Source organism: Xyrauchen texanus, chromosome 14, assembly GCF_025860055.1.
Source record: "Xyrauchen texanus isolate HMW12.3.18 chromosome 14, RBS_HiC_50CHRs, whole genome shotgun sequence".
In the NCBI taxonomy this organism is placed as follows: domain Eukaryota; kingdom Metazoa; phylum Chordata; class Actinopteri; order Cypriniformes; family Catostomidae; genus Xyrauchen; species Xyrauchen texanus.
This window is the reverse complement of record NC_068289.1, coordinates 4,238,459-4,260,817: the sequence shown is the minus strand read 5'-3', so window position 1 is coordinate 4,260,817 and position 22,359 is coordinate 4,238,459. Positions and strand designations below refer to the sequence as shown.

Below are 22,359 nucleotides of genomic sequence, written 5' to 3'. Positions count from 1 at the left end.
TTTTGGTGAAAAAAAACATATTTTAAGCAGCTCATCAATGCTTTTAAAATAGAAAAACAATAAATAGGTGCTGTTTATCTGTTTTTCAGAGATGCAGTCTGCTATAGCAATAAAAACTATTTAAAGTTACAGTTAATTAATCAAGGACCAGTTTAAGCTGACAACACTGTGTGGACCACAAGATACTACAGATGCCTACATGTGTGGATACATTATGCCTAAAAAGACTTAATAGCCCAATATTAACAATATTTTTCAGATTTTTTTTAGTAAACTGAGAGAGTCATGATGTGGATGACTTGACTTAATGAAGTTCTTAACTGCACAAATGCCGCGTGTGATTTTACCAGTTGTCAGGTCCCATGCTGTACAAAACTGCCTTGTAGTTTCTAATATATTGGCTACATACCCGTCTTTATGTGTTTGTCATGCCAGCCACCTCAGTAATTGATGATATTTAGCAGTCTCCATAGTAACATTCAAGCATATCAGTTTAGAGTGTGCCGCTCTGCAGGTCTGTTTGCCCAACCGGTGAAACAAACTCTGGCTACATCTACAATATCAGGGGGTGCTACAACTGCTTGCAGACAGTGTCCATTTATTTCTGTTTTTTTATTTTTATTTATTTTGTTCATTGCATCACAAATCAAATGCCATGGATTCTAGAGGGCCATGGAAAAATCAGTCAAGTCTGAGTAAAAATGCATCCGAGTCAGAACCCGAGTACCCCAACTCTACTACCCGCCTCTCGAGTTGTGAGCATGGTGTCACTCGTTCAACATCATCTTGCCACCCAGAGGCAACCCACACACAGGCGCTCATTAGACAGCGTTTCTGGGGCCATTGCTTGCGCGAAACGTATGGCAGTGCATTGTCGCTTGCCCCATTTGCATGACAAATACAACCCTCCTCCTGTAACCCCCCATTCGGGTTCCTCCAACCGCTGTCTGTCCCTTCGAGACCCTGGTCACACATAGCCATGGATTTTGCTACTGGCCTCCCCCCTTCCCATGGCAACACAATCGTTTTGACTGTTAGTGGACTGGTTCTCAAAGGCAGCTCATTTCATTCCCCTCTCCAAATTCCCCTCAGTGAGGGAGTCAGCGGTAGCAGTCATAAGCCACCTCTATATATGTACCTGTTGCCTGGTTGACCTGGGGGTCTATGGACCTGAGGAGAGTTGTTGGGACATCCTCGACCGCGCCCTCATTGATCAGTTTCACCTCCAGCAACGTAATTCTAAGGGAGGGGGTGCTGTCACGGCTCCAGTGTGTTTGCCAGTTTATTCTGTTGTTTTGTTTTTCATTCTCACTCATGTCTCGCAGGCGGAGCCGGCATGCATGATCAGTGTTTCCATGGGAACATTGATCAATCCCGGGGAAGCACTGATCATGCCACTGATTAACATGCTAGCTACACCTGTTCCACTCTGATTGCACTCCCTATTGAATCCTTGTCTGCGTTCACTGTCTTCGCTAGATTATTGCTTGTGCTGTCAAGCAGCTTATCTTGCTCTCTTTGTCTGGTCTCTGCCCGCTTGTCGGGAAGTGTGGTTACCTTCTAGTTTGCTGTACACCTGTCCTCGCCTCCCACGAATCGCCAGTGGAGGATTCTTCGTCTCTGCCCACATGACGTGAAACAACTGCCTTCCTTCATCCAGGCTTTGTTCTCTCACCACACCATGCTACGACGGACTCTTCCTATGGATCTGCTCCTGACTTCCTCAACATGTACACCTGTCTATGAACGCACTCCTCCTCTATGCGCACACAGACTTGTTCCTCTCCTCCTGCTACAGCAGCCCCTGCTGGGATTCTAATACTTCACATGCACATTTTATGTTGATATTTGTTGTTAATAAATCCTTTGAACTGTTCTTCTGCAATTGGGTCTCTGTCTCACTCTCGCTCTGACAAAGAGATTATATCACACAATTCAGTCACAGTTCAGTAATTGGGCAATGACCAGACATTTTGCCTTTATTAAACAACTGCATCATCCACCATTGATAATTTATCTCTTTATTGCTGTGTATTTCTGTGCCACTATCCTGTAGATCATGGAGAGGAGGTGGGAAAAGATAACGAGCATCATGAAGACGACAGCCAGTCTGAATCAGCTGTGATCGGAGGTTTGTTTTACCACCTCTGCCTGCTTTTTCTGTTTCATTTGTAACAGTCAGTGAAGTATGAAATGAGCTCTCACTATCACACATATTGATTTTGTTCACCTTTCCATTTTACTCTCTTTAATTCAGAAAGGTGTAATGACTTTGTATTGGTAATTTGTTGTGTGCAGTAACTTAAGGTAATAAAATCTCCATTGAATCTCCATTAAAATCTCCATCACAAGAGATTGTGTACGGTTAATTGTGTTGACAGCATACATTTTCCATTAAAGGAGGAAGTGATTTTGTAGGAATTTGTGTGAAGCTATTCAAGTATAGAATTTTCTGATTTCTTCTGAACTTCATTTCAGTATTTAACCAAACCATTGTAGCTACTCAGCCCTATTGTACAGCACATGTCAGATACAAAACTGTTTGTTGGGAGAACTGGCCTTTAAAGGGTTAATAACACTATCCTACGGTTAAAGGGATAGTTCACCCAAAAATTAAAATGCTCTCATCATTTTCTCAGCCTCATGCCATCCCAGATGTGTAGGACATTCTTTCTTCTGCTGAACACAAATGAAGATTTTTAGAGCAATATCTTGTTTTATAAAAGTTATCCACACAACTCCAGTTGTTAAATCTATATATTTAGAAGTGATATGATAGGTGTCGGTGAGAAACAGATTAATATTTATGTCCTTTTTACTATAAATTCTCCTTCCAGCCCAGTAGGTGTCGATATGCTCAAATAATATGAATCAGCAAAAACAAAAGAAGAAGAACATGAAGTGGAGATTTATAGTGAAAGATGACTTAAATATTGATCTGTTTCTCACCCTCACCTATCATAATGCTTCGGAAGAGTCTTATGGATTAATTTTATGCTGCCTTTATGTGCTTTTTGGACCATCAGTGTTCTGGCCACCATTCACTTGCATTGTGAGTACCTACAGAGCTGAGATATTTTTCAAAAAAATCTTTGTTTGTATTCATCAGAAGAAAGAAAGTCATACATATCTGGGATGGCATGAGGGTCATTAAATGACAAGAGCATTTTAATTTTTGGGTGAACCATTCCTTTAAATAGGCACCCAAAAGTGGCTGGCCGACATGATCACTAATCTGAGGAATGGTTCTTATATTATGAAGAATGACGGTACAGGACCTGGTAGTGATCCACACACAAACAAATTTATAATCAACATACATTTGGAGACAGTGACTGTGTGACCAAGAAGGACAGAGACCCCGTTCACACCTGGGTGTATTAACATCTGTCTTGGCCAATCTGATCACAAGTAGACAGCACTAAATGCAGGTAGTCATGGATGTTCCAAAACATTTTGTGATTTGATCATTATACCCAGATTCAGATTTAACCCCATTGCATTTGTATTGTAAATATTAATCCATCATGTTGTGTCCCAGGCAACAGTGAAGCACCACCTATTCACCTGTAAATGAGCCACTGCTCTAAAACAATTGTTTTAAACTACCTCTGAAAGAAAATAACCATGCAAAAAATGGGAAAAGCCCAGACATGTCATCCGCAAGACTCCATGGATCATCTTCGGTTTGCCTGACATCAACATGAAATGACACAAATCACGTGACGCATGGACATCCAAAGTACAAATCCCTGGACAGTAAAGACCACTCAACTATAGAATATATACCAGAAAAACACAGATACTATTTCCCATCACTGCCAGCTTTGAGATCAAAAGAGCATGATTAACAATACAGAATGTTTGCAGCAGTTCAAAATAATTAGTATAGAGATTCATTGACAGTAGAGAAAAGCGCAAAGCAGATGATCAAAGGATATTTCTTGGAGAGGGGAAAGAGATGGTATCAAGATGGTCAGGAGGCTTTGTGCAGTGCAGTCAAGTTAATTCACATCAGACTCAGTAATCCATTTTTATGGACCTCACTTTGTGCACAGGGCCATTGCACAAAGGCTGTTCTGAAAATGTTACTGGAAAGATGAAAACACAATTTTTAATGCTACTGCAAATAATCTTGGCAAATTGTAGGATTTGCCAAAATGTGTCTACTGAAATTAGGCCTAGCTAAACCAGTGTTTTTCGAAAGGGGTGTCTACATACTTTAGGCCGTTTAGTGTATTAAGGATTAAGGCTGCATTTCCGATTCTAAATGCCCACCTAAATATCCTTTCTGATTCACAGGCGTGGCAACAGCTGTAGTCTTCAGTACCCTCTGTGTGCTGGGAGTGATGGCCCGTTTCCTATACCAGCATCGACAAGCTCAAACAACTGCAAGACTCCAAGAAAAGGAGCACCAACGTAGCCTTGAAGCTGCTTACAGGGCAGAGTTTCACCTTCACAACTCTATGAGAGACAGCATGCAGGAGTACTACATATGACAAACACTTGCTAGTCTTTGTAGCTTTCAGTTCATCTTTGAGTTCCTCCAGTGTCTCCTTTAGCAAACCTGTGGTGAGGCCCTTTCTGTCCAGAAAAGATTGTTAGTTGGAGATTTCCTCACTTTGGGAACGTTGGAATCTTCCGATCGATGTAAGTAGTAGCTTGTAGTTTTCACCATGCTTGCCCCAATTGTTGGATTAATCAGCATTAGGTAAATGATGGAATGTGAGTGATATGTTAGGAGGTGTTTTTTATCATTTAATTATAAGCCCTCTGTATAGGAACTGGTAAGTGACACTGTCATCATAACAGGCTTTACTGCATGATTGTTAACTCCAGTGTAGACATCTGTTATCCAATAACAAAACATGTATTTGAAGCCTGGGAAAATTTCTACTGTAGTTTGCCAGAAACATCTACAAATTGGCAAAATTGTAAGAGTACACAACCTCAATCCTTATACACTAGACAAATACTACAATGCTTTAGGTTGAAGACAGTGCAAGGACCAGACTGTGAAAACCTGGCTTGTAATTGTATTTTCCTCATAGCATTGTTAAGAATTAAATACTGTAGTACAATTTACATTTGCCCTTAGAAATTAAAATAGTTTCGAAAATTACACGGTCCAGCTCTTTCTGCTAACAAAGACTAAAAACATTCAGTTAAATGACGTAATACAAACATTAAAAAAAAATCCAGAAATATTGTAGATTTCAACATGATACTTCCAGATAATACCCATCTGTGTTATGATGTGAAATATCTGCCATATTGATAACTAACAAATCCTGACATGTTCTTGAAATCTTAAAAAAAAAAAAAAAAAAAAAATATCTTGTGTTTTTCTGTGGTAACAGTTTAAGTCAGCATGCAGGTAAACATGCCTGCTGTTATGCTGTTCCAACTCTTATGACTTTCTTTCAGCTATGGAACACAAAAGGAGATGTTAAGCAGAATGTTCACCTCAGTCAACATTGACTTTCTTTGCATCTTTTTGCTATACACTGAAAGTGAATGGTGACTGAGGCTAACATTCTGCCTAAAATCTCATTTTGTCTTCCTAAGAAGAAATAAATTCATGTGGTTTTAAAAAATGAGGATAAATAAATGAAAAAAATATATAATTTTTTTTAGTGAATTATCCCTTTAAGACTCATCTTAATGTCTTAATCTGTTGTGAACTGATGGCGGAGATTCCCCAACATTTAACCTCATCACACAGTGACATTACAGGACTTGTGAAATGCCATGGGAGTCGCTAATGGTGTGAATCACAAGCACAGATGTAAATTGGGGCCAAACTGTCTGGGAAAGGAGGAAAGGATAGCTTTATATGTACGGTAGCTGATAAGCATTGTCACAGGCTCACCCCATTACAATCTTGTTTCCCCTGTCCCAAAACTTAAATGTCAGGGAATCACCACCATCAGTTAAAAATAACATGTCAATTTGACCAGATCAACTCTACAATTCTATAGTGACCCGGATAACTAAGAAAATCAGGGAATTCTGGACTAAATAGATAATAGCTGTAGCCATTAGTTCTTTAATATGAGCCTGTCATTCAGAATCAGTATTTACACATAAGAAAAGATTTTGTCATGACCACCTCCATGAAAGCAACAAGTTTATCAAACTTAACACAACAGTTGTTGTTACCCATGCTTTAGTCAAATACACAAGATACTCCACGTAAGTGGCAAACAGCTGTTATTTTATTGGGATTGTATTATTTACTATCACAGATGTAGGACTGATCTGACAGATCTTTTTTCTTTCTCTTTGGAAACTGAAGTGTCCTTTCATATAATTATCTATTAAACTATTTTGTACCTCTATTAATATCAATTATTTTAGGGACTGATTTGTATTAATGTAAATGTACAGCTATATTGTAAATACATGTTTAATAAAAAGACACTTTTTTTATCATTGTGCCACATTTTTGAGAAAGTATTTGTTATTGAAGCTCAGTAATCTCTAGTTTGCTTCAAACCCCAATTTTTATTTAGTTTTTGGTTTTATTTACTATTATTGATATTTTTAATTCATTGGTTTTATTCAACAGATTTCCGAATGTACAATTATTGCTATAGCAGCTTTTCATGAATAAATGAAAAGGCTTGTGTTTAAAGGCCTTTAAGGACTGGATATGTTAAAGGAATTGTTCACTCAAAAATGAAAATGTGTTCATCGTTTACTGACCCCAATGCCATCCTAGATATCTATCTTCTGCTGAACACAAACAAAGAGCCTTAGAAGAATATTTCAGCTCTATAGGTCCTTTCAATGCAAGTGAATGGTGACCAAAATTTTTAAGCACCAAAAGCACATAAAGTCAACATAAATTAATCCATAAGACTCCAGTGGTTAAAACCATATCTTCAGAAGCGATATGATAAGTGTGGGTGAGAAACAGATCAATATTTAGGTCCATTTTTATACTATCAATTTTCGTTTCTTTTTTTTTGGGCAATTTGCATTATTTGTGCATACCCATACATATCGCCACCTACTGGGTAGGGAGGAGAATTTACGGTAAAAACTAAATATAGGCCTTTTGCTATTAAACACAATATATTGACTCTTGAATATTGTGTGAAGATGATACACCAAAACATGCTCACCATAATAACCAAGGCAAATTCCATGCTTAGGTTTGCATAATCTTGCCATGGTTAACTAAACTTTTTTAACTGAGATACAGGCCAGCTGCATCTTGCACATGCAAAAGTGTGCTATAAGTCCTTAGTTACAATGATGTTGATGATTTAGCAACAACTTGCTTTTGAAGAGTTGTCTCCTGTATTATTCTAAATGAGAGGTGCAAAACTCAAAACACAACTACGGATGCTGCAGTGCTATGGGTGGGTTCCAGGGTCCCGCTAATGTGCCATAAGGGTATTCTGGGTTACTAGGTGGTTGTTTACAGCCCAAGATAAAAGAGCCCACTTCCAAGTCTATGATATTCTGGTCCCTAGATTTGGCTTGGGTCCCTCCTTCACAGAATCTTTGGGATTTTTTTCATTCATTTATCATCAGAAAGAGCAGTGAATCCTTTTCACAACCCCAACAGAAGGGTCACAGTAACACGCATGGTACAGGCTGCCCTCTTCCTTCCCAGTGCCATATGTACTTTAGCAGTTGCTCTACTATACATTTTAAACCTTTTTGAAATGGATGATCTCAGCAGATGTATCACAATGCCCTTCTCCTCTGTGTCTGACTTGGGAAATGTACTGTGTTTTGGATTCTCCAAGTCTGTGTTTCGGCAAGGAATTGGCAATCTGTTGGTAAGAAAAAGTGTGAAAATTGTCAAATAATTATAGATTAATTGTGTCATTATAATGAATAGGGGCTTTTTGGTATTAACTATAGAGGGAAAAAACTGTAGCATTTGCATTAGTTATTAGCAGAGTATGAATCATTCTCAAGCTGAAGGGATAGTTTACCCAGAAATTAAAACTGCCAACATTTATTCGTCCTTATGTTGTTTCAAACCTGTATTACTTTATTTCTCCTATATGGAAGACAAAGGGAAATGTTAAGCCGAATTTCATCACTAAGAGAAAAAAAATACAATGAAAATGAATGCAAAGGTTGTCATTCTGCCTAATATCACCGTTTGTGTTCCTCTGAAGAAGGACAGTCATACTAGTTTGAACAGCATGAGGGTGAGTAAATGATGACATAACTATCCCATTAAAGCCTTATTTGATTGATCGACATAAACAGCTTAAATAAATACTCCTGCACTTCTTTCTCAAACGAATGAGGATGTCAAAAGCTTTATGCCATTTTATTAATATCATAATTGTTCCAATTATCACACCATATTGTTTGTGTGTGTGTGTGTGTGTGTGTGTGTGTGTGTGTGTGTGTGTGTGTGTGTGTGTGTGTGTGTGTGTGTGTGTGTGGTAAGGTTTTAATGCTAAACTAAGAACTTTATGAGCTTCAGCATGAACATCAGTACTCCATGTGATTGATGTGTCATACAGATGTGTAAATTCAAATTAATTACTTAGATCATCTGGTTTGAAGTGTGCAATAGTTACTAGTGACAGCCATTATGCAAATAGGTAATTGTTGACTAGGCTGCTAGAACAGATCTGAACCTGCCATTGAAGGAAGAATAATCATAACTTCAATTCAATGGAACTTTTGATGTGAAACTCTTGGAAATACATTTTAAATTGATTCATTGCACTAGGCTGGGCATATTGTTTTCTGTTTTTATGGTTGACTGCTTCGGATTCATGAATCATTTCCCATGTCTTTTGATAAATCTCAATGCTTTCCTTTTTTTTTTTTTTTTTACAAGTTTTAACCATTTATTTTCATGAATAAAGACAATATAGGCCTATCTTTGGAGATCTTAAAGCACTTTAACTTCTCAAAGGGGGTGACCAGCATTTTTTTTATATATTTAACCTAATTATACAGTGAAAGATGATGACGATGTCTTCTTCTGTTATTTAATAAATCTGCTATTTAATAAATACCCCTTCATAATGGCAATCCAATAAACTATGCAATTATTCCCTCTGGGTGCTGACACTCACTAAATCATTTTAAACTCCAATGATTTATTGATCATTGAGAACATGCAAGGGAATATCACAGTTATTCTATGGGCTTCAGAGTGCTAGAAGGAAAGGAATCAGAAGAGATTGGAATGGAATTTTAAAATGAATGAATTTATGCAATGGCCATCCTTTCAATGTCAAGTTGCATTTAAGCATCTCTGATCACAGAGATATATATGTGTGAATATAATTTTTTTTATTACATCTAAATAGATTGTTTGTTGTCAGGTTGATTCAGTCATATTAAAGCATATTTTTGATAAAGTATTAAAAAAAAGGTCACACTTTGTATTAGGTGACTTTAACTTCTATGTTCTAACATTTAATACATACAAGACTATTTATTTACGGTGTAAATACATGTTGTTCTGCAAAATTCCCACATTTATTGCTACTCAGGTTGAGGTACAGGTAGGTTTAGGAGTAAGGTTAGGGTTAGGATTAGGGGTTAGAGTTAAGGGTTGGTTAGAGGTAAAGTTAACAGTGTAACTACAAATGTAATTAAATGCAAGTACTTTAAATGTAATTACAATGCAACAACATGTATGTACATAATAAGTACATTGTATCAAATGGTTAAGTACATAGTAGTTAAGGCCACCCAATATAAAGTGGATCCAAAAAAAAAGGGATTGCATTTGGACATTCCACAATGGAAAAACAAAAATGACCTTTTAAACTTCTCAGTGAGAGCTGAATGACTCTGGAAAGAAGACAATCTTAAAATGCTTGAATATATCCAATTGGGTTGAGGTTGAGAGGTGACTATGATACATAGAGTTTTGCACAGGAATCTATAGATATAGCTACAGACATATTTTATTGATCATTGAGAAGATATCTTTACCCTCTGTTGAACAAATATCTTTCAGTCTTCAGACATAGGGGAGATAGTGCTAGTTATCACGTGGACTATGTCTCAGTAACTATAAGGTTTTGAGTCAAAGATCAATTATAAAAATATGTGTTTTTAATAGCAATTGTTGTGTATGTTGGTTTCAAACACAGTTCAAAACCATCTTTGATCAGAATCATTTTTGTGAATTCTACCATCCATCCTAAAATTTCATTATCATCACATTTTTTCTATAGTTCTTGGGGGGAAATGTGAACACTATAAATCACACCACACATTTAGGAAGTGTCAACTAGATACTAAAGACTGATTTTAACCAAAAACTTTAATTGTGTTCTCAGGACAAAAGTATTTTCATAAATGTCAAGTCAGGGATGTATGGGACTTTCTCCTAGCCTCCAGTAGGGGTGGCTAGTCTTGTGGGTCTTTTATTTTGAAGTTTAGATTCTCAGTTCTGTATTAGTTCACTATCCCTTTCCTGATTGTTTCCAGGTGTTTCTAGTTAATTCGTTTTGTGTGTATTTATTGCCCTGTGTGTCCTCCCTGTCTATGTTTTGTATTGTTTGATGTATCTGGTTTGTCTGGTGAGTTCTTACTTTTGGTTTTCACAATAGTGATTATTATAATAAAGCTCCTAATTTGGGTTCCTAAACCCCAGCTCACCAGACCATCATTGTAACAGAATGCTAGACCAAATAAAGAACACAAGCAGAGGAAATCTATTCTCTCTCAAGGGGCTAATTCCAGAGAGGAATATACTCAGCAATTTCGTTAACTGACTAATTGCTTGGACTGGGGAGAAATTGAGCTAAAGGACTTGGTTCGGTCTCAATGAGCCTGTGATAGGATGTCTGCTGGGTGGTGATTGGCCTTTGATAAAGTTTATAAATTTTCTATAAAAAGAGTGGCTCCTCTTATTATATGGTGGGAATGATGGAAGAGAATCGCACTCTCCTAACTTGAAGCAGTCCCTCGCCAGAGGTGGTACCCAGCGCTCTATTGAGGGAAGCCCCTCTGAATCCCTGCTCCGGTGGTCCCAGAAATCTCACTGACAGAGGCTCCTCCTATCACTGCTCCTATGGTTCCAGAATTCTCTGCAATGGAGGCCCCTATACTTTAATTAAACATTAACTAAAATACAGCATCATATACATTTTCCACTTCTTGAAATGTCTATGTTTATGTATCACACAATTCACAAGTGATTCTCATGTATTCATTTATAGCCTAAATCTGAGCGCAATGTTAAATTCCTGACCTGAAGTGATGATTTCACGTCAGAGCTCATCTATCTGTCTCTTAAAGTTGACCACATCTATATCCACATCAGCAATTAAGGTAATTAATTCCGAAAAAAAGCCCCATAAAGGTTTAAATACTCCATATAGTTTTCATCTATTAGGAATATTCCTCCTTATGTAAATCAAAACCTTTTATCTTTCTTCTTCTTTAAACTGTGCCACATCTGGTAAGGCGCTATATTAATGTAACATTACTATTATAATAATAATGTGGCGGGCTGTGGTGGGCTGTGGCGGAACTGGTGTTGCCTCCGCAGAGTGACGCCCAGGGCGACGAGTAGATGGAGTGCGGTGTCTGTGGCTCCGCCGAGGCAGGATATGCTGTATGGCGCTTTCTTACCGTTGAGAACTGCCGGGAAAAGTCTCCAATGGTGTTGTCAAACAGCCCAACCTGGGAGATGGGGGCGTCAAGGAAGCAAACCTTGTCGGCCTCTCGCGATTCGACCAAGTTGAGCCAAAGGTGGCATTCCTGGACCACCAGGGTGGACATCGCCTGCTTGAGAGCTCGTCCCGTGACCTTCATTGCTCGGAGGGCATTAGTCCCAGGTCAGGAATACCCTTGTGTAGTTCTCTTAGTGCCTTGGCTTGGTGCATGTGCAGGAGCTCCATGGCATACAAGGCGGAAGCGGTGTGCCCAGCAGTGCTGTAGGCTTTAGACGTCAGTGACGACATCAGCCTACAGGTTCTGGACGGGAGCCTGGGGCGACTCCGCCAAGTGGTGGTGGTTTGCGGTCACAAGTGCACCGCAACCGTTTGGTCCACTTGGGGAATTGCCGTGTAGAAGATGAGCTCACGGACCATGTGCGGGCAAAGAAAGGTGCCGGCCACAAACGTGTGAGCGGCACTCAGGCCCCAGAAACCACTCCAGCCTGACACTCACGGCTGCCCAGGCAAGCATGGCCGCCAGCTCCGTATCAGCCTGCGACTGAGCTACCGCACCTGAGGGTGGGAGTCCAGCCGAGTCCTCAGTGTCAGACATGACGAGCCCGCACTCCAATGCAGCGATCGATAACTCATCTTCGTGACGAGCCCCGAACAACATCGCGGGTCCGGCGTAAGACGGACCGGCAACCTCGCTCCAGAGCTCGGTCGGAGCATACGAGCGTGATGGGGAATGGGAGGTCCAAGGGGAATATCCGATGGAGAGGGTCCAATTGATGTCCCCATGATGCCCCCCAGTGCTAACCGACCCCCGAAATATAAACTCTTTTATTGATATTTATATATATATATATATAAGGAAGGGGTCTGCTGCACTGTTGAAGCACCCATGGGTGTTGCTCGACACAACCATAGTGTGTGAGGGGGAGAACCGCTGTAATGCGCCGTAGAACCAGCAGCTTCCTGCAGAGGAGAGATGAATGGAATGGCAGGAAGAATTCAGCTCAGTGAATGTGTCTTCTCGGCTCTGAAGAAGAAATCTGAATGTGGTTTGCTGCTTCACTCCTTTTATACTCGTATGTCTGGGGAGTGACATGCAAATCCCACACGACAATTCCCATTGGCCTTATCTCAAAAGATCAGAGATGTCTGGGCTCCCAAGGGTGACCCCTAATGTCAACTCATCGACACAACTTCGAGTTGTGACAGATAGGGAAATCTAATTCAACCCAGTGGCTTATCAAAAACATTCCCCCCATTTTTGCAGTGCCACTCTAGAGTGATTGGTGGCCCCTGGCCGACCACCCTTGTATAAAATTCCTGGCTCCACCACTGTGTCACATGTGTTTTAAATGTATACAATTTATTAATTGCAATATTTGTTGACAAAAACAATGCTTTGTTATTTTTGTGTAAGGCATGATTTGTTTCGTGTTTCATAATGTTTTTTTTTCACTGTTTACATTTTGCTGAAATGCTTATATGTATTAGGCTGTTTAATGGCAGGTTCCATAAACTTACCCTATATAGTGTGATAACATGCCCCAATACATGTGTTAAATTTTTCTTTTTTTTTTTTCCTGGGTATTAATGATGGAAATGTTCAATAGTGTTTTTGCAGCCAAGACTTTAAAGGAATCTGCCTATATAGAAATGGATTTTCAAAAATAAACACAAAAAATGGGACAACTAGCCTGGTCTCCCCTACTCTGTTTACACTATATTTATATAACATTTTTAATTTCCTGAAAATATCTACATTTTGTTAATATGTATTTATGTATATACACTCACCTAGAACTTTATTAGGAACAGTATGGTCCTAAAAATAGTTCCCAATATGGTCTTCTGCTGTCGTAGCCCATTCGCCTCAAGGTTCGATGTGTTTGCATTCTTAGATGCTATTCTGCACACTACAAATGTACAGAGTGGTTATCTGAGTTACTGTAGCCTTTCTGTCAGCTCAAACCTGTCTGGCCATTCTCCGTTGACCTTTTTCATCAACAATGTGTTTCTGTCCACAGAACTGCCGCTGACTGTATGTTTTTTGTTTTTGGCACCATTCTGAGTAAACTCTAGAGACTATAGTGTCTGTTGTGCATGAAAATCCCAGAAGATCAGCAGTTATACCAGTCAAACCAGCCTGTCTGGCACCAACAATCATGCCACCAATTTTCCCTATTGTGATGGTTGATGTGAACATTAACTGAAGCTCCTGACCCATATTTGCATGATTTTATGCAGTGCATTGCTGCCACATGATTGGCTGATTAGATAATCAAATGAATAAGTAGGTGTACAGGTGTTCCTAATAAAGTTCTAGGTGAGTGTATATATATATATATATATATATAAATATATATATATATATATATATAATATTTGCACCCATGATATGAAACAGCTGAGGAGCATATCTGGCTTTATTAGAGGTCATTTGAGACCAATGATGCTGTGTAGCCGAGCACTCCACAATAAAACTGTCAGTGATCACAATGATCAGTCTTCTCTCTCCTGAAGAACATCTTTATCTAATTTCACATGAGTCAGTGGCCACTAAGGAGAGAACACAACAGCGTGTAATTAACTTTGAATGTAGATCAAGGGGAGGTGCATGTAGTTTGCCAGTTATCTGCTTTTGATGAATTGGATTCAGCCCTTGCCAGATCAACAGGATTGGGATTTGTTGGGTAAAAAAATTGCAAAAACATGAGCTGGTCAGAAAGCATGGTGATGCAAGACATCCAAAATATATCTTTACCATGTCACAGGGTTAATTTTGCGATGATGATCAACTATCTGTGCACCATGCCTTACATATATGTACAATACTAATGTGATATGATGTAAAAATGATACATCATAGTGTACATATGATAATAGAATAACCACGCAGAGATACATTCAATCAAACCCACTTTTAAAGTTCTGCTTGACCGTGATACAGAAATAAAAATTTGTATATGATGTTTAAATCTGGAAATAAAGAAAATATAATTTTTCAAAGCTAAACCATGGTGCCCTTTATATACACATAAATGTCAATGTGAAAGATGGTGAAAGCTCAAATATGAGCTTTCATATTTATTACAAATAAGAGAAAATAAATATACTGTAGACTCAAAACAAGCCCCACAGAAAAGTGATTGTGCTTCACACTGAATCCAACCATAAATTTAGCTGTGCAATGATGAGAACATCCACAGGGCTCAATAAATGAATTAGTCAGGAGAGAGACTGGCAGAAAATGGCTCAGTGGTATGATGTATATGCTATCATTTGTTCTGCTACCTGGGAAGAAAAATGGTAGGGATAAATTGATTTCTCCCCACATTAGAAAATTATTATTGCCAAAGATGTCGGAAAGGGAAGAAGTGAAGTGGCACGCTTTATTCATCTGTTAGGAGAAGCAAAACAGCAGTTGTGAAGTAGAAATGCAATTATTTTGCACATTCTCCATTTGTAATTTAGGATCTGCAAGACTCAAGACCAGAAATGAAACTGTTGATTGCTGATAATAATAAAAATAATACTTTGTAATATACACTGAAATAAATGTGCTTCATGGTGTAACATCTAAAATAGTTTGATTCAAATCAAAATGATTTATTAACATCAACATTAGGTTAACCTTAGGTTACACCAACAAAACTAATTGAATGGGTTAAATCAGGTAGAAATAAAAATTTTACAGTGTAAAACACTTGTTCCATTTAGCTTTCATTTGCCTCATGTGGTGTAATTTCTAGCTGGATTAATCCAAATATTTTTCAGTAGCTTAGTAGACAAATTACAAGACCATAAAATGTAAGAGGAATTCCCTGTAATGAGTGTGGATGTGGTTGACAACCGATCTGCAAGCAATCACCACTTTTTTCATTTTCTACTATAATGGCAAATGTTCTCATAAAAGCTTTTGTCTATAGCATGGTGGATTGTGAGCGATAGATTTTCATTTTTATTAGCAAACAGATTTCCATAACACAATTCCATTTGACATCAATGTCTAGATCAAGTCTGCATATGTCAGTCATAATTACAGAGGAACATAATTACACAGTGAATGCTGGCAAAATAATCTTGAATTATTATGCTGCATTTGGTGAGCATGAACATCATTGCATTAAATAAAATCTTATCACCAAGTCAGAGCCTTTGAGGCATTTTAACAGCTCTCCTCTCAGGAATTCACATTAGGACTCTGTGCAAACATGTGATGAGACCGTGAGTGACAGTCAATCACTCTTTAATCTGTGATGGTCGACAGAGTGTCAGGGCTTTAAAATGACCACCTCTTACTTGGGTTTATCAAGCGTGACTCTCGTGCCATAGCTCTAATGCCGCACAGCTCTTATGTAGAGAGGTGTCCTCATTTGTCACTAAAGAACATTGAGTGGCAGTGGCTCCGCACACAGAATCCAAATGAGGATAAAGAGTCTTTTCAATACACAGAGCATAATGTACTGTTAAAGTCTGACATATGGCATTTAACCATTGACTAGAGAAGTGTAGATCAGACAACTTTAGATTTGTGTCTGTCATGTCTACATGTGTTAATTTACCTTGTTTGCCAAGTCTAGTTTATGTCTAGTTCATGTTTTCACGTTGGATTTGCGGTTTTTGGTTTGCACTTTTGTAAATAAACTGCACATGGGTTCTTCATCATCACGTCATCATCTTCGTCATTTCCAGTGCCATCACATCTTTACAGTGTCCAAATGAAAGCTATAGAGAGTGAAAATCAAGCTTTGTGGAAATGTTTCTAGTGAAGAAACGTTGTGAACTATGATTTTCTCAAGATTTATTTTCCAGCAATTACTCCAATTACTTCACCACTATCAACATTTGTTTCATTATTTCATTCACTGTTATTTAAATGTGTATTTACTTGCCACAGCAAATCATGTATGAGTGGCCACCTTGGAATATCTAATAGCAATTTTCCTATTACCTAGACCTAGAGATATTCTTTTATGGAAATTTGCTGACCGTCTCGGTTATGTGAAGCATGACACTAGTTCCCTGGGTGGGAACGAGATGCTGCGTAATCGCACTGGGACACGCCCTGAGTGTCATGAGGACTGAAGCCCTTATACAATAAACGGCAATTTATTGGCTGATGGCGCTTAAGCGACACCCCCAGGGAGCTACTTCATAGGCTCATAAAGGCGCTCACTTAACGCCATCGAGTCAGATTTTCTGCATGAAGGCACTAGCCTATGCAGCTGCTAGAGATTATGTCCAGCTTACGCAGCTTCTCGTTCCCAATCAGGGAACCAGGGTTATGCTTCATGTAACTGAGACATTCCCATTCTTAGGATCTCAAGCTGCGTAATCACATTGGGAATTATATAAATTCATGCCATGCCAACAGTAGTTAAAAACTGTCTACACCAGTGTGGCAAACATTTTGTCATGTCAAGTCATTTTTATTTGTACTGCGCTTTTCATAACACATCGTTTCAAAGCAGCTTTACAGAAAATCATGCTTTAACAGACAATGAAACTATCTTGAAAAGTCTTAGAATCATCATTGTGTAATTTGATTAAATATGATTGTAAATTGTGTATAAAAATTAATAATTAAATAATAATTGTATTTAGAACCGCAGTGAGCAAGCCGAAGGTGACTGTGGCAAGGAACACAAAACTCCACAAGTTAATGGAGAAAAATAACCTTGAGAGAAACCAGGCTCACTGTGGGGGCCAGTTCCCCTCTGGCTAAACATCATGAATATAATGCCAATATTAGTTATTTTTGTACAGTGTAAGTCATGGTTTAAAATGTGTAAACTAAGTAAGGGTTAAGGGTCAGTGTTTAAACAAAGATTTCATTTGAACTGTAAGATTAGTGACTAATGTCTTTGAAGTCCATCCTGGTCTAACTGCAGAAGTTCACATGTCAGCACGCTGCTGTCCGCTGGGAAGCAGAGGAGCCACTGTCGTCCGCCGGGAAGTGGAGGAGCCCTTGCCGAAAGGGAGGGGTGGAGGGGGGTAAGTCAGGCCAGAGGTCTCCCAGGATTTAATCTGGTGTGACAAGGAGGGGGGCGTGACCGATCCGTGATGACGCACGCCTGGCGCTACGTTGAATAATCAGCGGGAGAGAGATAATGGAGTAAAAATTCCACCTGTAACAAGAAAAGAATTAAGATACTAAATACTGCTATTATCATATATTGTTTATATCATATATTATTAATAGTATTAATGAAACACAATTCTTTAAATTACCTATTGTCAATTAATCAACAAATTATTTTCAAATAAAAAACAAATTTCTTCACCAGGGTTACACTTGAAATTGTTTGAACAAAAAGGAATCATAATACATCATAAGCAAAACTCAATACAAATAATCCGTATGTAAGTCTGCTCTTGGAGTCCACAGCAGTAGCGATACTCAGCAGATTCATTCAAAACCCACACCCATTTGAAACAACAGGGAGGAGAGTGTGCTTTACCGTGTAATTTGTGTGTGTGGCTTGTGGGTAGCTGAGCGCTTAGTATTCCAGGAAAGCCAAGACAATGAATGGAACTTGAATGAGGTATTCCCACCGCCGTATGCACTAAAATCACTCTGCCAGGAGTGACTGTAAAAACAATTAGGCAAAAGATTTGCAGAACCTCCATTGCCAGCAGTGAGATAGCAGTCTCCAGGAAGCCACGTTCAGACTTCCTGCTTTCTACATATTTCTGACATTACTCCATCACTCTTACACTCCATTCCATTTCTCTCTCGCTCCGTCATTTTTTATACTCTTCCCCTTCCAATTACCTCCTGGATATGCCGCTTCATTTCCGTTTTTAAAAGAATATGAAGGCACAATTAAAGGGATGGAACAGTAATGCAGAAAGGAATAGGATGGTAATATTTCACTACCGTCACAAGAAAAGGTGATGCAGGCAGAGATCAATGAGGAGCAGTTCAACCGGCAGGTAATTTCTGTGAGGTTTAGTGAGGGCCATCCTAAATCCAAGTTTCAGGCAGTGGCATATGAATTATCCGATGTCTTTCAGTTGGTGTTGGAATCAGTTCATCCTCTGAAGTCCATAATAAAAGACTGAAGTGATGTCTGGCTAGCACCAGCTGTATTCTGTCAACATCACTCAGTGACACGTAGCAGTGGAGTCCGACACCAAGCAGGAACTGAGTTGGATCTGGCCTGATCTGATAACTTTGGGATATGAATCCCAAGGTTGAGACAGGGAGAATAATATTAGCGTAGATTCCATTCAATTTATTGCAGAGATATAGATTATGAGAAATATTTCTGAGAAATGTTTCTGGTTCCGGCAGACATAACTCAAGCTGCCTAATTGTGAGTTGATGGATAAATAAGGTGTATGCCTGGCTAAATAGATGATTCTTTAGTCTAGACTAAAACTGAGTGTGTCTGCATCTCAAACAGTGTTAGGGAGACTATTCTATAGTTTAGCTGCCAAATAGTAAAATGATCTACCTCCTTTTGTGGATTTTGATATTCTAAGATCTATCACCAGGCCAGAATTTTATGATCGTAATGAACGTGATGGAATATAGCATGACAGAAGGTCACTTAAGTACCGCGGAGCTAGACCATTCAAAGATTTGTAACAGCATTTTAAACAATAATACAGAATTTTACATGTAGCCAATGTATCAACGATAGAATGGGGCTGCATTTGAACCAATTTAAGTTTTTATTGAACTTGCAGTACATCCTCACAGTAATGCATTACAATAATCATGTCTTGAGGTCATGAATGTATTCATTAGTTTTTGGCATCAGAAACAGAGAGCATGTGTTGTAACTTAGCAATATATCTGAGGTGGAAAAATGCTGTTCTATAAACATTGGAAATTAGATTTTCAAAGAAAAGTTTGGAATTTTGCTGTAGAAGACGACCTAACAGTACATCCATCGAGAGTCAAATGATATTTTAGCGTATTATTTTTAGAGGTTTTTTGTCCATTAATTAGTACCCCTGTTTTGTCAGAATTGAGTAGAAGTAATTACTGGCTATCTAATCTTTGATTTCATTGATACACTCTGCTACTTTGAAGAATTGTGAAATTTTGTTGTTTTAGAAAAAATCTAAAGTTGGGTATCATTGGCATAACAATGGAAACTTATTCCATGATTCCTGATAATATCTCCCAAGAGAAGCATATATAAGGAGAAAAGCAGAGGTCCTAAAAGTGATCCCTGTGGCACTCCATAATTAACTTTTGTTTGATTTGACAAATCCTCATTTACACATAACGTGGTAGCGGTCTGATTAATAGGACCTAAACCATGCTAATGCAAGTCCACTTATGCCAACATAAATCTTCAGCCTATTCAAGAGAATGTCGTGATCCATCGAGTCGAATGCAGCACTAACATGTAAAAGCACTAGAAAAGAAATGCATTTGCAACTCTGATAAGTACAGCCAGGATTGAAATTTAAAATATGTCCTAATGAGCAAGTTTTAGTTACAATTAAATGTTGTTTCGACTAAAGCTGCCATTTAAATTGTATGTAATATGATATCAAAGCTGCCTCATTATCATAAACAAAGCTTGTGCTTGCAAATATCTGTTTAAATATGCCCATATTAGAAAATCAGCATATTATAAGGATTTCTGAAGGATCATGTGACAATGAAGACTGCAGTAATGATGCTGAAAATTCAGCTTTGATCACAAATAGCATTTTTACAATATATTCAAATATAAAACTATTCTTTTAAATTGTAAAAAGAGTTCACAATTTCAATGTTTTTAATGTATTTTGGATCAAATTAATGCAGTCTTGGTGAGCAGAAGAGACTTCTTTTAAACAGTAGTGTAGGTCTAAAATTAAGTAAAGTCTTTATGTAAAGAAAATGTATTGTCATATTACCTCTTTTAACTTAAAACTTGATTTTAACATTAAGTCTCCTCACATTTATTCTCTTTCTGTCACATTCCTCATTGATAGGCCCAGGGGAGGGTCTTTGTCTCCTCAGGTGTGAAATACATCCATATTCATGATAGTTTATGCCTCCTTCATGCCTCCTTGCACATGATTGTTGTTGTTGCTGTTGTTATGTTTTTTCTTGAGCGGTGAGGGCTTGAGATCAATGTGGTTTGATGGGATTCCTGATCAGCAGAGGTTTAAGTTTGATGCAATAATCAGTTTAAAACACAGTGGAGAAAATGAATCCACACAGTCGAGACGTGAGATGTAGACAAGCGGAGAAAAAAAAAGAAAAAAGAGAGAATGGGTGCGAGCGGTAAAATACTGTGGCAGGGCGGAGGGCGGGACCGGGTGCGTAGGATCACGACCCGGCCCCGCCCTCCGCCCTGCCAGGTAAAATACATACAGTTAAAACAGCAGAAGAGCGGGGGGAAAAATTAAGCACTTGGTAAAATGGCAAAGGATAAAACGATGAACGTATAAGCAGAATAAGCAATAATAAGCAGGCTAGCAAGTTACAAACACAGACTCAGTGTGCCAGCAGCAACCAGAATAGCTCCGCACAAGTGAGCTAAAGTGTCTGAATAAAATAGAGGGAATTATGAGTTTATTCCTGTTCCAACAGAGAGAACCTGGGAAGCAGAAGTCAAACCTTCATCCAGATTTTTTAATCTTTCAAATGTATGTGTAGAGGACAATCCTACCACCATATAAATGTCCTCCAAGGACGCACCTTGAGCCAAAGCCCATGAGGATGCCATGCTCCTCATAGAATGAGCTGTGGTTGGCAACAGGACACTTTTCTAGGTTTATACACAGCCCTAGATTTCTCAAATGTCTGAGAATGAAATCTCGATGTTGGGTAGATAAAAGTCTCAGAGTGGGCTAGCACCAAACAATCATCAAGATAATTCAAAATGTGGATGACCTGAAGCCTCAAGGGCGTCAAAGCCGCATCCATACATTTTGTGAAAGTGCATGGTGCCAGCGCAAGTCCGAACGGAAGGGTGCAAAATGTATACGCTTTGCCCCCAAAGCTAATCTGAGAAAGCACCTGTGCTTCAGTGCAATCTGAATATGTAAATAAGCATCCCTCAAATCTACAATTACAAAACAGTCCCCCAGCTGCACTTGTGACAGTATTTGCATTCCAAATTGGCATTTCATTAGGTTGGAATTCAAACGTCTCAAATCCAGAATGGGACGCAATAACGGCTGTAAAAGCCACACTCCTCTGAGCAGGGGGAATCTCCTCTATTGCCCCTTTTATAATGAATTTCCCGTATCATAAACGGGGCTTCCTGAACAAAAACCTCTGTCGGAACAACCCCACTGAACACCGGTGGAGTTTGCTGTTCAATAAGTGTATGAACATTGAGGGAAATGTTCATTTCAGAAAACTAGTTCACCACAATGGGCACAGCATTCTTTATGGGGGGACAAGGTGTGATGCTTATGTTCACCGTATGTTTTTGTACACTTGTGCTCGATGAACATTGAATTCTGTTATGCATGTCTCGAGACTCTTGGTCATGGAGACAGAGGCTGAATTCATGATTTTAAAAATGATAATGTTCACTCCCCAGAAGCTGCGGGGGAAACGGAACCATATTGTGATTGTTGGACATTCGAGGTGCGTACAAAGGCTAACTCATACCGATACTGACTGAAGAACAAACAGGAAAGAAATGGATACATTTATATGGTCCAGTTTCTTTCACTGAATAGGGGCTCATTCTTCATTTCACAAAAAGCTCCTCGTATTTGCGTAGTGACTCACCTCAATCCGGGTAGTGGAGGACTAATCTCA

The 22,359-nt window shown here is 38.8% G+C and overlaps 1 protein-coding gene across 1 annotated transcript in view; it reads left to right on the top strand.

Moving 5' to 3' along the window:
- Positions 1–22,359, top strand: part of LOC127655059 (contactin-associated protein-like 5) — a 169,187-nt gene that overhangs the window by 91,023 nt on the left and 55,805 nt on the right. The window contains exon 23 of the mRNA XM_052142656.1: positions 2,057–2,131. Coding sequence (XP_051998616.1) covers positions 2,057–2,131 — 75 coding nt within the window. The remainder of the gene's footprint in view (positions 1–2,056; positions 2,132–22,359) is intronic.